Source organism: Electrona antarctica (assembly GCF_951216825.1).
Source record: "Electrona antarctica genome assembly, chromosome: 8".
NCBI lineage: Eukaryota > Metazoa > Chordata > Actinopteri > Myctophiformes > Myctophidae > Electrona > Electrona antarctica.
In genome coordinates this window covers 21,224,636-21,242,688 of record NC_136789.1, presented here as the reverse complement: position 1 = coordinate 21,242,688, position 18,053 = coordinate 21,224,636, and the positions used below count along the sequence as shown (strand labels likewise).

Here is an 18,053-nt window from a genome sequence, read left to right as displayed (position 1 = left end):
CTTAACAACTAACTATATATATATATATATATATATATATATATAGAATGCTGCAGGCTAGTATACAGAGTTACAAAAGGCTCAATTATCTGTGCCTGGTTAGCAATTCATTGCTGCTTCAGCATTCTGTCCATATCTCTTGAAACAGTTCATTCATTCAGTGTTCAGGCGATTACATTGCTGCATCCGACCCACATTGATCAAGGTTCAACATATATATAATCGATTAATCTAATATAGGGCAACCTTCCCCGTGTTTCTTCAGTGTTTCTTAGTGAAGAAACACGGGGAAGGTTGCCCTATATTAGATTAATCGATTATATATATGTTGAACCTTGATCAATGTGGGTCGGATGCAGCAATGTAATCGCCTGAACACTGAATGAACTGTTTCAAGACATATGGACAGAATGCTGAAGCAGCAATGAATTGCTAACCAGGCACAGATAATTGAGCCTTTTGTAACTCTGTATACTAGCCTGCAGCATTCTGTGTAGTCCTATTCAAGAAAAAGGAAAGTAGAGCAGAGAATGGAATTTGAGTTTTATCTACGCAGGCCTTTCCGACAATTAATATTCCTCCATCTCTGACCCTCTGGAGCTTAGTGGTTTGTTGTGATCATCCCTTAGGAATTGTCTGGTATTTGTGGCATCCAAGGCACAAGTGGATGGCTATTTCTCTCCCTGATAACAGCAAAGCAAGCGGAGAGTGGCAAGTGGAGAAACTCCTCGTCTATAAATGCCAGCAGACAAAGGTGACCTCGAAGTAGAGATGTAGGGATACCCGTTTTTTCTTTCGCGATACCGATTCCAACACGCAATAACTTGCATATCGGTCGATACTATTTTAACATTTTCTTAGAGTTATGACGGTCCTTGAAATTAATAGGTTTGGGCCATGGCCAGCCTAGCGGTCCGAGCACCTAGGCCGGGTTCGAGTCCCGATTCCGACGAACTTTGCTGCGTGTCTTCCCCAAATATCTCGCCCCGCAAAAATTGTGTGAAAGTGAGGGGCGCTAATATATTAAAATGTAAACTCATGTTGATTAGGTTGGCGCCCCTCAAAATAAATAAATATATATATATATATATATCTTACAAAAAATAATTAAAGGTTTGAAAACCACTGACTGCTCTAGGAATAAATACAAATTCCAAATATGACTATAAATTAAATATTGTCATGTGATAAATGACGGGGTATCGGATTGGCATATACTCACCGATACCAGCATTTTAGGCAGTATCGGCAGCTTTTCCCATATTGGTATCAGTATTGGAACAACTCTCAAAGGTGACCTTAAAGCTGCTGAACTGTGTTTGAATGGTGATGCTAATAAATTATTAACTTATTTCCTTTTTTCTATCATGTGGTCATTGAACTTTTAGTAAACAAGCTACTGGTGACATTGTCATGTACACGTAGCTGCTCTGATCATGAGTAATTTGAGTACATCAAAGGTAATTTGAGTACAACAGTATATTTGATGTCAATGCAATGCAATTGCTGGCACGTTATTTGCAAACAGTCTTGCATTATAATAAAAGTCATGTGCCGTATTTGGTGAGTGAAATATTCCTTGATATCCCAGAGTTCAATAACAATATGTCAAACCATTAGTCATATAGTTTGTCAGTTGCTAACTAATGCTCTTGTCTAAATGAACTTATTTTAAGCTGTATACTGAGTGATAAAAGGCTGAAGAACTCCAGACTAGCATCTTTAGGAGAGACTCAGTATGTTGCGAAGCAAAATACTACATTGTATGGGATGCTTCACTCGTAATAAATAACTGATTCAAAATAGTATTTTGTGGCAAGTGCCACCATTTTACAACAATGTATAAATTACACAAGATTAGCACTGGGATTTCTGTTTCTGTTTTCTCAAACCTTATACAAATGTATCCCATTTATATATCCCATCCACTTTGCAGTTTATTTGACTAAAACACATCTGCTCCTTTTGGTGTCCGCCTCTCAACATGGTTTTCTTAAAGGCTGGACTCTGGAAGGGGCTAAATATCCACTGAGTTCCTCTTGTCTTATCCAGTGCTACACGTTAAAATCCTGAGTGTTAATCTAACTGAGAGTGTACCATTTGTACTCTCTCAGTGATAGATTAACACTCAGGACTTTACTGTGTACCTACTACCTACTTAGCCCCCACAGACTGTCTGTAGTTTATAATGTCTTTCCTCACTCAGTCTAGCCCTGTCTTATCGATGCTAATCTCCACAAACCACAGCAGAGCAGAAGAACTTTTAAAGATTTTTCTGTTCCCAAAATACAAAGATACCACCACCATTTTCATCTCCCTTTTTTGGCGTCTCCCTTTTTCCTCCATCGTCACGGGAGCATGATTTACTGTATTTCTGGAAAAGGGCCTTTTTGAATTCAGCTATCACCTCGAGAAATATTCCTTGATCTCTATTCAACCTTCTGATTTATCTGCTCTCTTTTGAATCACTGTAATGACTCAGTTAAGGTTTATAATCTGTGTTGTTTGTGAGGGCACTTAAAGTCGGCTCACTTTGGGAAGCCTAGTATGACATTTCTCCCCCAGACCCTGCCTCCTGTCTTCTGCTGCCCACCCCTCTCCCTCTCTCCGTCTTTATTCTCAGCCCTCTCCCACATTCAGGAAATGGGAGCCGAGCCAGAAGTCCTCTCTATTTCCGGGAATCGGTCCCACAAAGCTGCAGTGTAGTAACTTAGCTCTGACGTGAGAGCCATTGTTAAAAGAGCAGGGCCCCCATTGTCCACGGGAGGAACAGTAACACAAACAAAAGCCTCCCGCGGAAGGAGAGCAGTAAGGGAGAAGTGAAGGAGACAGAGTCCGTGCTATTTATACATTAAAAAGCACCAACCTGGCGTCTCTGTCTTCAAAAAGGATATGCATGTCGGATCAGCCAGACAGTCAAACCAGTAGCAAGGGGCTTGTTATAGGGTGCTGAAAGACTGGTGGCATTATCATACTGCTCCTTTTGATTAGGAAACGTTTAACCCGTATTTAATCGAATCAACGAAACACAAGCGAGAGGCCTGGTTAGCACCTTGCACTACTAGGCACAATGACAGCACTTGTTGGAGGTGTCCATAAAAACTTTCCACACAATTTTTTCCAGCGGGTTTAAACCAGCAATATTCCTCGCACAAGCCTGTAACATCCATCCCCCACCCCCCCCCCCCCCCCCCCCTCCATCCCCACACACTCTCAGCAGGTGGTTGTTAATGCTGCGGAAGCAAATGAGAGCACTACACAGTAAAACTGTCAGTGTTCATTTGTAAGTCTGAGAATAAATATAACCCCAAATGGTCCATTTGGTTGCATTTGTTCAGAGTTCAATTAACACTCGGGAATTTACAGTGTAATACTTGTGTACCCTCCGAGGGCCTACAAGTGGAGAGGGTAGCTGCTGGTGTCGTGTTGCTTAAAGTCTCATGTGGGAAAGTGAGCCAGGAGTGACATGAGGTCAGGTTATCATCATAGTACCTCAGGCAGTGTTTACATCGGTGATGCTGATGGGAGCATGGAAACGATTCGGTAATGCATTTCCTAGAGTCACAGGTGGTAGCACGGAGGCACTGCATAATGTCTTCTTCTGTTCCGTTTAGGATGTCAAATCGGCTGCCGGAAATCAGAACCGATGCATTACAATTACAAACTAGAGAACTGCCCCTCGGGTCACAGGTCTCCACCAGGATAGGAGCGTTTTGGGAAAAATGTCAAGTGGCATTTCTTCCTCAGCCTAGTGGGAATAAGCGTGCACAGTAAGCAGTCACAGTTTCAAGCAGACGCTGTGTTCATGATTTGCGGCATTTTGTACAAAACTCCTGAAAACTTTGGATGCCAATTCTAGCCAATCAGGATGGAATATGGGAAATCAAATGGGTCTGTCTTGACCACATGACTATAGAGATCATTTGTACCGTTTTGTGATATTTGAATACAATCTGAAGGAGTAATATAAAAAAATGTGTTTCACATAAGTCGGCCTCCTGGTGGCGCTATAAAGAGCAGATGTGAAAAATGCAGGTCAAAGGTTTTTCCTTTGCCTCTAGGGCGAGTGCATAGAACGTTTGACACAGATTGGTGCAGTTATAGGTAAAAACTCAAATGGGCCAGTTATAGCGCCACCATGAGGTTGATATGTGGTGGCGCTATAACTGGCCCTTGTGGAAATTCCGGTGGAGAGGTTTGTCGTTGGCATCCAGGGAGTGTGTGTGCACAGTTTGGCATCGACCGGGCCAATGGTGCCGGAGATTAGCTTGTAACAGACGGATGAACACACGGACGGAGTGCAAAACATACTCTCCCCATGACTTCGGCTGGTGGAGTCGGTTCATTTCAGCAAAGAGATTTGGTGTAGGAAAAGAATGAGGCAACCAAGTACAGACCCCGGGGGGGTCTGCACCCTACAGTACAGTATATACTGTAGGGTGCAAGTAGTTAAATAAAATCTAATTAGTGACTGTTCTAAATGTTTTTTCCCCACAGGACTCCTAATATTCTCAACAAGGACCATCCCCCAGACAAGAAACCTAAAAGTGATAAATCTCCTGTCTCCCTCAAACATGAGTTTGACCCAACAGGTAAGACGCATTGCAAACCAGTCACACAGAAAATTGTGAATCCTGTTGTACACAGTTTTCTGTATGCCCTACATACTGGCAATACAAACAACCGTGTGTGTGTGTGTGTGTGTGTGTGTGTGTGTGTGTGTGTGTGTGTGTGTGTGTGTGTGTGTGTGTGTGTGTGTGTGTGTGTGTGTGTGTGTGTGTGTGTGTGTGTGTGTGTGTGTGTGTGTGTGTGTGTGTGTGCGACTGTGCGTGTGCGTGTGCGTGTGCGTGTGTGTGTGTGTGTGCGTGTGCGTGTGCCTACAGGTTTGGTCCAGCGCTGTGTGATCATCCAGAGAGATGAGAATGGCTTTGGGCTGACAGTGAGTGGAGACAACCCTGTATTTGTACAGCTGGTCAGAGAAGGTAAGAGTCTGGCTGCACATGAACACACACACACACACACACACACACACACACACACACACACACACACACACACACACACACACACACACACACACACACACACACACACACACACACACACACACTAATACGAATGTAGACTGAAACAAAGCTATATAGTTTACAAAGTGCTGTACAGTAAAATAAAGCATGTCCAAAACCAAAGATGACCGATAGGCTACTGCCAAGGTAGGGCATTCACTTCTAGTCATTTTTACTAGTTGACTAGTTGCCTAGTTTACTAGTCGACTAGTCGACTAGTAACCACTATGTAAAAAATAAAAAAAGGAATTTATGAATTTAAAAACTGTGTACATTGGTGACTATAACTATAATCTACCTGATCTTGATATGAGGCCTACAAAATCGGGAAAAAATATGCTCAATGCCCTATGCCAAGGTAATACACACAACACATAGCAACAGCGGTTTCGCGTTCCAATTGTGTCTTTTGTCCTGCAGATGGCGCTGCGATGCGAGCTGGTGTCCAGACAGGCGATAGAATCATTAAGGTGAGAAACATTTGTTTTCTGAGAATTAACAAAAACTAAAAACTAAAAACACAAATGTAATGAGTGTAAAGTATTACCTTTTCATGACTCACATTGAGAACGTAATTCAACACATTTCAAACGCACTGGTTAAACATCACCACAGATGTTGATAACACATCTATTTAAACATCATAGAAAACAGTTTCTCTGCATAATTACAGGTGTTACATGGGAAACACCGGTTTTATTGTATAAATAAATATATATTGTACGGTACCTTTGTTAAATGTATAAGAAAATATACAGTAAACAATGTAGTCAATATAGTCCATCAAATGTAGGAATTATATTTGGACTTTTAGTTATGTTGAAGGGCTTCAGGGTTCAACTCTCGTGATGTTCTTCTTCGGCAGGTTAACGGGACCTTGGTAACACATTCCAACCATATAGAAGTTGTGAAGTTGATCAAATGTAAGTACCTGGTTTCCATTACGCTTGACATTTAATACTGTGTACTTCATTTTAGTTGTACTGGCATCAGCTTGAGCAGATCTTTCATTTGAGCCTAATATGAAGGTTCTTCGACAATGTTGAAAAATGTACCTTTCAGAGCTGATAATTGGCGGCCATCTTGGATAAGAAATGCAAAAACAGGTTAAATCATTAAATTAACATCACTTATGGATTCCTCAGACCAAGAAGTCACAGAAAATTATTTTTTGTCATAGCTGGTGCCTGGTGGTAGCCCCTAAAACCCCTGGCCGAAATTTTTAATAACCCTCCTATATGAGAAAAACAAAGAGAAACGGACCTTTGCTCTCTGTGGTCACGGAACTGCCATAAACGACACAACTATTAGCTCTTAATTAAGACCTGAGGACGATTCTACAAATGCCTTCTAAACCAGTAATTCTTTCAAGATTTCCAAATGTATTCTAAACCAGTAAATCTTTCAAATGTTCCAAAAGTAGCAGATGTGTATGCTTGCAGAGCTTTGAACTTTTTGAACAGACGACGCTAAAATCTAAAATGACACAGATGCTTTCCCAATTTCAATGCATTAAAGACCTGTTGGTTTGACTTGTCACACATGGATGTCAATATTGTATGTGCATCAGCAAACCACATGGTGACAAGGTTTGCAATGATGAGACTATGGTTCATTACTTTTCAATTTCACTCCAGGCATGTTCTAAAACAGCTGTTCTGGTTGCATTCCGCAGAGCCTGCCTGACTGTACAGTTTTTGCCTTAACCCTCCTACTTGTCCAAAAGATTAGGTATTTTATCATTTGCAAAGAATATGAAGATATTCTACTGTGTATTTGCTTAGTGGTGTAAACAAATGCATTTGATTACACCACTGTATACACAACAACAATGCACACTCAAGTACAAAAGTAGTCTAGACTACAATTGCATTAAGTGGTGGTACAATAGAGTGTACACTACACAAGGAGTGTATTATAATGCAAAGCTGCAGGAGTGCCCAGGGAGCAACATAGAAGCATGAAACAATGTTGTAAAGTAAAACACATTAGTTTTTTATTGCCAGCTTCAAAACCTACCAATAAACTTTCAAAATACTGAAACAATACCGTTTAGTTGGGTGAGTCTTCAGCCTCCAGTAATCAGTGAGTCACTGCTGTCTCTGCTCTCTGGGTGAAAAAGACCCACCGAACAATGGCTCACCCATGCTGGGTTTTAACAAGGAGCAGTCATTAGCTGAAGTGGGTTTTTCTTTTTCTTTTTTGGGTTTCCAGGAAACGGAACGGAAGTTCATACGGGTTGGGTTGGAACATTCACTGTTGTTGTCTTTAGACATAAGGGACAATAAAAGTAAAGGCAAAATAAAAGAGGTATCAAAGGCTGATATTAAGCAAGTTGGAACAGGTGTTGGCCAAAGTTGAAAATGCAAACATTTAATCAAACAAACAAACTATTAACTAGTTGATAGTTATTAGTGCAGCCGCGCCCAGCAGCCGGCGAAAACTAGAGTTCTCAACAGGCCCGAAAATTAAGGCCCGGCCCTACCTGGGCCCTCATCAAACCCTGTACACTCAAGACACTGCCCCGCTGCCACCCCTAGATCTCCATATAGAGCTGACCTGTTCTGACATAACATAATACATATGTTGATCTGACCTCATCAAACCCTGTACACTCAAGACACTGCCCCGCTGCCACCCCTAGATCTCCATATAGAGCTGACCTGTTCTGACATAACAGATGTTGATCTGACCTCATCAAACCCTGTACACTCAAGACACGCTCCACATATGGTCAGTACAGAATTCATTACATATGTTGATGTGACCCCCCCATGCCAAAGCGCCAGCGCTCGCCCAGCAGTCTGCCGTCACCCAGGCGGATGCGTGCACGCGACCTCGCCCTTTTAGGGCGTCTTACTGGTATTATATGATCTACTATTGATTATTCTTATACTCGAATATATCAATTTGTTCGATTAACTGTCGCCCACCACTACTCTTAATGTCAGCAAAGGCGTCAATGGTCAGATTTGACAGTCATCTCTCAAACGTGTGAACCGCTCATCCGTGGCTCTTCCTTGCCTCTGCAGCGGGCTCCTATGTAGCCTTGACAGTACTGGGGAGGCCCCCCGGACTCATCCCCCTGGAGGAGGAGGGGGCCAACAGGGAGCAGCAGCAGCAGGAGGAGCAGCAGGGAGAGGCCTGTCTCTCCCCCTCTCCATCCTCACCCCTGCTGCCAGACAGAGAGGACCACAGCACCTCCCCACTGCCTCCCACGGTAAGTGTGTGTGTGTGTGTGTGTGTGTGCGTGTGTGTGCGCGCGTGTGTGTGCGTGTGCGTGTGTGTGCATGTGTTGTAAATCAGTGGTACCCATACTTTTTCATGACAAGGACCCCCAAATTTACACTAATTATCCCAATGTCAATTTAACTCTGAGAGTGTACAAATGGAACCAAATTAACCCCCCCATTTGTACACTCAGAGTTACAGAACCATAAGGCAGGGGTCCTCAACGTTTTTGGCTGGGGACCCCCGGAAATGCTTTGGCCATGTCTTGGAGGGTCACGGCCTGAAAAGGTTGAGAACCACTGCTTTAGCTTAGATGGCCTCAGGCTGCGACAGCAAGGGGGTTGCAGGAGTCAGCTGGGCATGTGGGTGTGGTCAACCTCACGCTTCAAGCTCTATCCTGTTCTTTCCCTGACCTTTAAGCAGAAATGCACACAATATGAATGTATGTGATCTCAGTTTCATCTAGCAAACGAGGCATACCAGCGCGTGTGCTTGAAACGAGTCATCTGCTCGGTTCCTCATCTGCTCTGTGTTTAGTCTCTGTAGGAGTTTGTGAGATTTCGGAGACACATTGGCACCATCACTTCCTTAAAGAATAAAGAAGAACATGGCTTTTCCCACGGCCAAATAGTCACGACGCTCATAGAATCCAGCTCTGAATAACATTTCTCTCCACCTCCAGGAGGATAACGGAGCTCTACAATGCCAGAGTGCTGATTGCCTGCACAAGACTAAGGAGCAAGGGGACTCACAGGTGTGTGTGTGTGTGTGTGTGTGTGTGTGTGTGTGTGTGTGTGTGTGTGTGTGTGTGTGTGTGTGTGTGTGTGTGTGTGTGTGTGTGTGTGTGTGTGTGTGTGTGTGTGTGTGTGTGTGTGTGTGTGTGTGTGTGTGTGTGTGTGTGTGTGTGTGTGTGTGTGTGTGAGAGAGTGAGAGTGAGAGAGGGACAGACTGTAATAATAGGAATAGTAGGAATGTAATAATACTAAAAGTCACCATATGCCTGGATGTGTGTTTGTGCATGCATGCACTCAGGCTATGAAGGAGGATCATAGCAGAAACCCTCAGGCTAAACTACTGAAGGAGAACCAGGAAGCTGGCAGGCATCATCCACTGCTACAAGACCAGGTCAGGCGTCGGGGACCCATACACCTCTCATTAGCATATCCATCGCCCTGTCTGTGACCTCTCCCTCCACTGAATCCCGGGATTTGGTCACGTACTGTTAAGATCTGGCTTAGGGGTGACCAGCGATATGGTCAGATTCTTACTTTTTTTATTTTTTATGATTTGTACTTTATTCATTTTCTTTTATATATGAAACATTGACATAGACATAGACAAAACACAACAAACTAAATGCATAACAAAACAAACACATAACAAAACAAAACAAAACAAAACAAAACAATATAACAGAGATGCACAGAAATATCCCGCAGTCCACCCCAGCCCCAATTCCAGACATATTCCTTCAGTGTATTTTAGATTCTTACATTTTTGAGGGGCGCTGGCCCCTCCTATGACCCGGTTTGTGTGTCTGTGTGTACCCCATAGTGATGATTTGATTGGCTGAGCATGGAATGTGATGTGTGATGATGTATGATGATAAGAGCGCCCCTCACTTCACACGAGTGTGATTCTTTCCCTGAACATCGTATCAAAAATGTAGTCCCGGGTATCTGTAGTTCATGTATGCCTAAGTTAATGAAGATTGTAAAAACAAATAATCATGTTGCTGCAACAAACGATGAAAGTGTTTTTATTCATGGCACCGCCTATGATTCTAATAGGCCTTGTTTTTAAAATGGATGAGCATCACCGCTATACTCACATGTAAATTTATATATAAAGTATGTGCAGTATATGCATAACATGTGTATGTGTTTCAGGACGGTGGCTCGCCTGGCGTGTGGTCCAGAGATGGTGATGTGGAGGAGGTGGACACTCCCCTGACTCCACGATGGGACAGTGGCAGCAACGGCCCCTGGTCCAACATCACTGTGAGTACAGTGGGGGGAGAGTGGCATTCCGACGCACCGCCATTGCGTCGGGAACAACGTGCGGTTCGGTTTGGGTTAGGGACAGGGTTAGTAATGCCACGTGTCGTGTGTAACTCTGAGAGTGTACAAATGGAAACTTAATTGACACATTTGGTCGCATTTTGTACCCTATCACACCACAAGTTTACAGGTGAAAAAACAAGTGGGTGAAATTAATGAAGTGCGTGCTAAGTGCGTGCTAGAAAGAAAATAAATACAGTTACTTGAGCAAGTAGTAGCAGCTATCAAACATTTAGGTAGTGTATACTGTGCGTAAGTGATGGTGTCTGTGCACCAGCTAAGAAGTGTAGTACAGTGTAGTAGATTGTTGTTTTTTCCACTATTTGTCATGTTGTCACTGTGGTGTTGCATGTTTTCCATGTTGGCACAGTAGATAAGACTACTTGAAGTTACTATAGACACCCCATGGCCAAAATGGTCAAATGTTGTAAGAGCAGTTTGGGAAGAGTATGATAACGTCAATAAATACGTACGTAACGAGCACGTCAATCGAGATGTGACACCAGTCGCTGTAACTCTGGGTCAAATTCCTGCCCCGCATGAATGGTCCTTTTGTTCTACAATGACTCACTCAATAGGACAAATAAATGTCACACCTCTAGTTTTTTACTTGAGATATGAAAGTGAAGAATGACCCGCGTGTTGTTTTTGTGTGAAAACTATGACTGTGGGTGAGGAAAGTGTATTTATGTATTATGATGTACTAGTCCACAGTCTGGTGCTGCATTCAACACTTACTGGAAAAGTGCTTACACAGCTTTTTTCTGTAATAACGGGTGTATTTTTACCACAGTCTCTAATGGCGATAAGGCTGTTGTTTAAGATCAGGGAATTTCCCTGTATTCAGCACTAGACTAAACAGACAATTTTGCCTGTGTGTGTGTGTGTGTGTGTGTGTGTGTGTGTGTGTGTGTGTGTGTGTGTGTGTGTGTGTGTGTGTGTGTGTGTGTGTGTGCGCGTGTGCGTGTGCGTGCGTGTCAGGGGCATGGAAGCCCCCTCCCACAGAGCATTTGCCAGAAAGAGATGCCCAGCCACGGCCCAAAAAGCACCCCCTTAGATGGCCTCATCTGTCCCTCAGCAGACCCACAGGAAACAACTGACCTTGTAAGATCACACGCACGCACGCACTCACAGCACGCATACACACACACACACACACACACACACACACACACACACACACACACACACACACACACACACACACACACACACACACCCACACACACACGTTTAGAACATTATTAAATAAATAAATGATCAAGGACAAAATCAATTTCAAGCCCCCTAAAAACATCTGACCATTCTAAAGTAGGTCACATAAATTAATGAATATATAAAGCAAGGCTATTCAACTGGCCAAATTCGGCCCGCCAATGAAGTTTTCAAATTATTATTATTATTATTTTTTTATTACTTATTACTTTTTATTACTTTCCAATGTGGCCCCCTGAACAATTGAGTTGAATATAGCCCTGATATGAAGTATAGCGTATGAAGGAGATTGTGCTGTAGTGTACTGTAGTTTTCACAGATGTTCATTACTATTAGGGTATTGTAACTGACTGTGGTTCAGTTACACTTCAGCTCAGGATTAAACATTCATTGCAATGATATTGCATTCAGTTTGGTGGTGTGGCTCTGCTCATGTGATATTACAGATTACCTGCGCAAGTGACACAGAGTCTGACATCACAAACGCCCAGGAGCAGAGCATAAGATACAGTTATTACATGAACATAACATTGGAGCTTCAGTTGCATGAGTTAAGAAAGATACTACATATCGGCCTGTGCCGTGGCTCAGTGGTCCAGGCACCTTGGCTGGTAATCCAGTCTGGCAGTGTGCCGCGGGTTCGACTCCCGATCCCGACGGCCTTTACTGCATGTCTTCCCCCCATCTCTCTCCCCATTTCCTGTCAGCCTACTGTCTGTCCCTCCATGAAAAAAATATAAAATAAAGGCGAAAGCCACAAAAAAAAAACATTTAAAAAAAAGATACTACATATCATAGCACAATCCATATCCACAGTACAATCTCAGAATCAACCATTAACATAAGCACTATGCCACAGAGAGGAGGTGGAGGGAGTTTAACCACTGGCGGCTGTACACCATCTATGACCGCTAACACGTGGAATGAAGAGTGAATAGTGTCATCTTTAATAAACCGCCTGAGTATCACTGGGTGTGAGGGCGTGTGTGAGTTAGCTTGTAGCGAATGAGAATCAATGAAGTGAGGTTGAACGTGGAGAGACAGACTGACTGTGGGCGGGGAGTGATCTAGCAATGTACACCTCCTGCCTTCCGTGCCTACCTGAATCTGAACATCGCTATGTTGGATTTATTGTTTTTCAGGACTCCAACTCCCAGTGCATCGTGGGTAGCCCCTCCGCCCGCATCATCCCTCAGATCATTGGAGCAGAGGACGACTACTTTGATGCACAGCAAGAACAGGTACTGCTAAACACTATGGCAAATGATCAGGTTCTGCAAAACACTATGGCATATGATCAGGTATACTGCAAAACACTGTGGCAAATGATCAGGTTCTGCAAAACACTATGGCATATGATCAGGTTCTGCAAAACACTATGGCAAATGATCAGGTACTGCTAAACACTGTGGCAAATGATCAGGTTCTTCTAAACACTGGCATATGATCAGGTACTTGCAAGCAAAACTTTGCTGTTGGGTGGAAACCTTGTATATCTAAAACCATTTGATTGGGGGTTTGGGGATACGGGGTGTGGGTGGCTGGTTGGGGTTACGGAGGCAGGTGAGTTGGGGGGTAAGGGGGTGGAGTTTAGGAGCTACGAGGTGTGGGCTGGCGGTTGGGGGTTAGGGGAGTTGTGGGATTGGGGGCATGGAGGTGGGGGACTGCAAAACAATATGCAAAATATTGTTATTGAGGGAACACCTTGGAATCTAAAAGAACTTTAGTGGTTTTGTTGATTTTAGCCCTGCTAGTGCAAAGGATGACTTTTAGCAGGGCTTTAAGACTCCCAAATATATTTTGTTTTAACAATTTACTTCATGTCTTGAATATATTCATATTAAACATTACATTAAATGTTTGTGTGAATGTCTGTTCATATTGTGTCCACATACCTATTATTGTGTGTGTGTGTGTGTGTGTGTGTGTGTGTGTGTGTGTGTGTGTGTGTGTGTGTGTGTGTGTGTGTGTGTGTGTGTGTGTGTGTGTGTGTGTGTGTGTGTGTGTGTGTGTGTGTGTGCGCGCGACAGATCAGCGGTCAGTGTAGCTGTTTTCAGAGTATAGAGTCCCTAAAATCCCGACCGGCTCACCTGGCAGCGTTCCTCCACCATGTGGTCTCACAGTTTGACCCTGCACCTCTGGTACGCACGCACGCTCTCACTCACTCACTCACTCACTCACTCACTCACTCACTCGTACGTATTAACTTATTACTTTTTCAATATATAACAAATACAATAATGTTACAATTCAAACAGTATTACAATAAGCCTTGCAGTGTTTGTCAGCCTGTAGAAATACTGGGTCACACAGTATTCTCACTTGGTTGTGGACAAATAACTTTAATAAAGTGTGTGTACTGGTACAAATGAACATTGTTGATTTGCTTCTCTATAAGTTGGCCTTGTACGGTTCATTTGAATGGTAAAGCAGGCAGGCTTACTTTAACCGGTAATATTACCCCACTCCATTTGCATATGGTTGCCATTCAAAATCATGCTTCTATGGCAACCAGGCAACCTGGAAGATATAAGTACTTGATTGTATTGTGACTTTACCCCATCTCTTGTTTTTGTTTTTTTACGTGTGCTCAAAAGCAGTTTCTGTTCTATTTTCAATCATAAATTAATAGTTTGTGTGCGTGCGTGCGTGCGTGCGCGCGTGCGTGCGTGCGTACTGTGTGTGTACTGTGTGTGTGTGTGTGTGTGTGTGTGTGTGTGTGTGTGTGTGTGTGTGTGTGTGTACTGTGTGTGTGTGTGTCTGTCCTGGACTAGCTATGCTACCTCTATGCTGACCTGCACAAGCAGAGCACCTCTAAAGAGACCCGACGTCTCTTCATGGATTTCCATTCGGTTTTCCTGGATCGAGCGGCGGTTTGTCATTCTCCTTCTTTTAACTCCAGATGTTGATTTCTTGTCTCTAGCATAGCAATTACACACCAAACAGTCGGAAGCAGCATGTTAGAAGTAGCCACACATCATCGTTACACAGTAAATCCTCTGTGTTAATTTTACCACATGAACAAGAGTGATGAACATTTGGAAGATTTGGTGTGGACTGGGGGAAAAAGGAGCAGTATAACCCAGTCAATGGCAATATAGGGTGAAGTGGTTAAGGTTTTTATGTACTGTATGTTTATATGGATACAGACATAGCCTCTGTGTTCAATGTGTGCGTCTTTGAAGTTTGAATACATTTTCTGAAATGTTATGGATCTGCACAAACAAGAGCAATACCACGGGAAGTTGTGGGGATTGGGGGGTGTTTACTACATATAGTTCTTTTTAAAAAAAAGAGACTGTGGAGGGGACTGTTATGTGTTTTGAGAGGCAATATACTGACGGTCAATATGTGTATTTTTTGCTTAATTTGATTCCTAGTGTTTATAACTGTTGTCTTTGTCTTGTTCAGAATCTTAAAGTTCCTGTACCAGACTCCATAGCAGCTGAATTGGGTGAGCACGGAAAGGCACCATTATATTTCTTGTATCTTACAGCCGAGAAAATGTAGTATAATCTTGTTTAATTTCAGCCAATATTCCAGGGATCATTCAAGTTCTTTTATCTTCAACATGAATGACATACTAGGATTACAAATGTATTTATTTTCATTTTTCTCTTATGTGTAATTTGTTAATGTGCCCACATTACAATGCATCTCCACATATTTCTCAGCTGAACGATAATAATGCATTAATGTCAATCTGTTTTTAATTTTATCTTCTTTCATCTCTCATCTGTGCGTGTGTGTGTGCGTGTGTGCGCGTGTGTGCGTGTGTGTGCGTGTGCATGCATTCAGAGCGACGGAGACTAGATTTGATCCCAGAAGAGCTTTGTAGACAGTACACTCAGCTGTTACAAGACACCCTCTTACCAGACTTACACGTGAAACTGGAGGACTTCAGGTTAACACACACACACACACACACACACACACACACACACACACACACACACACACACACACACACACACACACACACACACACACACACACACACACAATGATTACCAAATTATGTAATTTGTATTTAGACTACGTTGTGCATGCTGTTCATTGCCAAAACATCAGTTTGTTTGTGTGGCTTGTAATGTGAATGTTTCCTGTGTGTGTGTGTGTGTGTGTGTGTGTGTGTGTGTGTGTGTGTGTGTGTGTGTGTGTGTGTGTGTGTGTGTGTGCGTGTGCGTGTGCGTGTGTGCGTGTGCAGGCAGAAGCGTAGCATGGGTCTGACACTAGCGGAGGATATGTTGTGTAAACTGGACTCGGACAAAAGAAAAGAGCCATCGGCCCTGGATAAAGAACGCTCCTGTGCTGAGCACATCATCTCCAAGATAGAGGACATACTGTTAGTACACACACACACACACACACACACACACACACACACACACACACACACACACACACACACACACACACACACACACACACACACACACACACTTCACAGGAATTGCCCCTTTCCAAAGACTACAGAGTTTCCTAGCCGAATTAAATCTTAATTGTCTCCACCAGGCCGAAGGCATGGGGAGAGAGTATGTTTTGCACTCCGTCCGTCCGTCCGTCCGTCCGTCCGTCCGTCCGTCTGTGATCAGCTAATCTCCGGCACCGTTAACCCGGTCGATGCCAAATTTTGCGCACACACTCCCTGGATGCCAACGATGAACCTCTGCCCCAATTTCCAGAACGGCCTGTTATAGCACCACCAGGAGGCAGCTTTGTGCAAAACAAGTTTTTGGACAGGACACCTACAGATTTTGTCCAAACATCACGCAAATTGGTACACAGTCTCTCTAGAGCCATTCAACGAAACGGGTCTTTCAGATTTCTCAGACTCCATCCTGATTGGCTAAGATTGGCTTCCAAAGCAAGCAGGAGTGCTCAGTTTCAAACAAAATGCTGCAAATCATGAACACACTGTGTGATTTCCGTGAAATTGTGCACGCACATTCCCACTAGGCCGAGGAAGAAATGCCACATGAACATTTTCAACTCAGCCTCATGGTGGCGCTATAACTGGCAAAAAAGTGTTTTTACCTCTAACTACACGGATCTGTGGATAACTTTTTATGCCAACTCCCTAGAGGCCAAGGAAAAACCTTTGCCTTGAATTTTTCACATCTGCTCTTTATAGCGCCACCAGGAGGCCGACATATGTAAAACACATTTTCTAATATTACTCCTTCAGATTTTATCCAAATTTCACGCAAATCGGTACACATGCTCTCCATAGTCATGTGATCAAGACGGGTTTGTTTGATTTCTCATAATCCACCCTCATTGGCTACGATTGGCTTCTAAACTTTTCAGGAGTAGCCCGCTTTGTACCCGTTTTGTACAAATCACCACAACTACTCAACGCAGCGTCCGATTGTGGTGAAACTGTGCATGCATATTCCCACTAGGCTTTGGAAGAAATGCCACTTGACAGTTTTCAAATCAGCCTCATAGTGGCGCTACAACAGGCCAAGCCACGTCACACACACACACGCACGCATGTACGCACGCGCACACGCACACACACGTTTATATTGCTCCTAAACATTTTGCCAAACATCACACTCAGACCTGTGCCCAGAAGGGCACTTTTTCTAGTTTATGATGTGTCTTTTAGATTGTATTTTGTAATTGCTAGGCATAGAATGAATGGCTAGCCAACACTCTTGTATTGTGCTATTTTCTGTTTATTTCACTGGGGAGATCGATCTGTAATTAATTGACTGATTTAAAATGTATTTATTTTAACCTGTTACAACTTATAACATATAGTCTAATTTAAAAACATGCTTTTGTGTACTTTTGAAAGCTTTACACAATACATGTGCTTGTTGCAAGTTGCAACACATTCTTAATAGTAAGAATGCATGCAGACAGCTAGGATTTATTATACAGTACCCGTAGCTGTAGGGGGAACTGTATTTGGACCAGAGCCCGACTGATGCCACATCTTTAGGGCTGATGTTGATCCAGTGAGTCGTAGACCACCGATGACCGATGTTTTTCAACTGATGTTTTGTTTTAAAAAAATGAGTGGTGTAAATGAATGATTTCATTGTCTGACGTAATGAAATCATGTCTGACGTAATGAAATCACACCCGGGTGAACAGGGTGAACATAGCAACCATGCTCATTTTTTCTGCACAAACAAAGCCAGTTGTAGGAGTGGTTTACACCACTCAAAAACAAAGCCAGTTGTAGGAGTGGTTTACACCACTCAAAAAGTAATTAAATGTAACCACTTAGGATCTATATATATATATATATATATATATATATATATATATATATATATATATATATATATAGATATGTGTACAAGCTCGCAACACGATGCACCGGGTTGTGTTTTCAAAAGTAAAAAACTTTTGACCTATAATGATGACATAGGGACACCAGATTCATAGTGGTCCAGAAATGGAACATATCCGGTGTACGATGTATGGTGCGGCTCTAATTTGACTTGTGCAATGACCATTTTGT

General features: G+C 42.9%; 1 protein-coding gene across 2 annotated transcripts in view; it reads left to right on the top strand.

The window, feature by feature from the left end:
- Positions 1–18,053, top strand: part of arhgef12b (Rho guanine nucleotide exchange factor (GEF) 12b) — a 53,475-nt gene that overhangs the window by 8,824 nt on the left and 26,598 nt on the right. The window contains exons 2-16 of one of the 2 annotated variants that reach the window (XM_079507350.1): positions 4,498–4,592; positions 4,884–4,982; positions 5,487–5,536; positions 5,932–5,989; positions 8,099–8,286; positions 8,980–9,051; positions 9,363–9,422; positions 10,187–10,297; positions 11,339–11,461; positions 12,715–12,813; positions 13,603–13,713; positions 14,347–14,445; positions 14,984–15,026; positions 15,371–15,476; positions 15,780–15,917. In XM_079507350.1, coding sequence (XP_079363476.1) covers positions 4,498–4,592; positions 4,884–4,982; positions 5,487–5,536; positions 5,932–5,989; positions 8,099–8,286; positions 8,980–9,051; positions 9,363–9,422; positions 10,187–10,297; positions 11,339–11,461; positions 12,715–12,813; positions 13,603–13,713; positions 14,347–14,445; positions 14,984–15,026; positions 15,371–15,476; positions 15,780–15,917 — 1,452 coding nt within the window. Of the gene's footprint in view, positions 1–4,497; positions 4,593–4,883; positions 4,983–5,486; positions 5,537–5,931; positions 5,990–8,098; positions 8,287–8,979; positions 9,052–9,329; positions 9,423–10,186; positions 10,298–11,338; positions 11,462–12,714; positions 12,814–13,602; positions 13,714–14,346; positions 14,446–14,983; positions 15,027–15,370; positions 15,477–15,779; positions 15,918–18,053 lie in introns of both variants that reach the window. The other variant, XM_079507349.1, reaches the window with a different exon arrangement.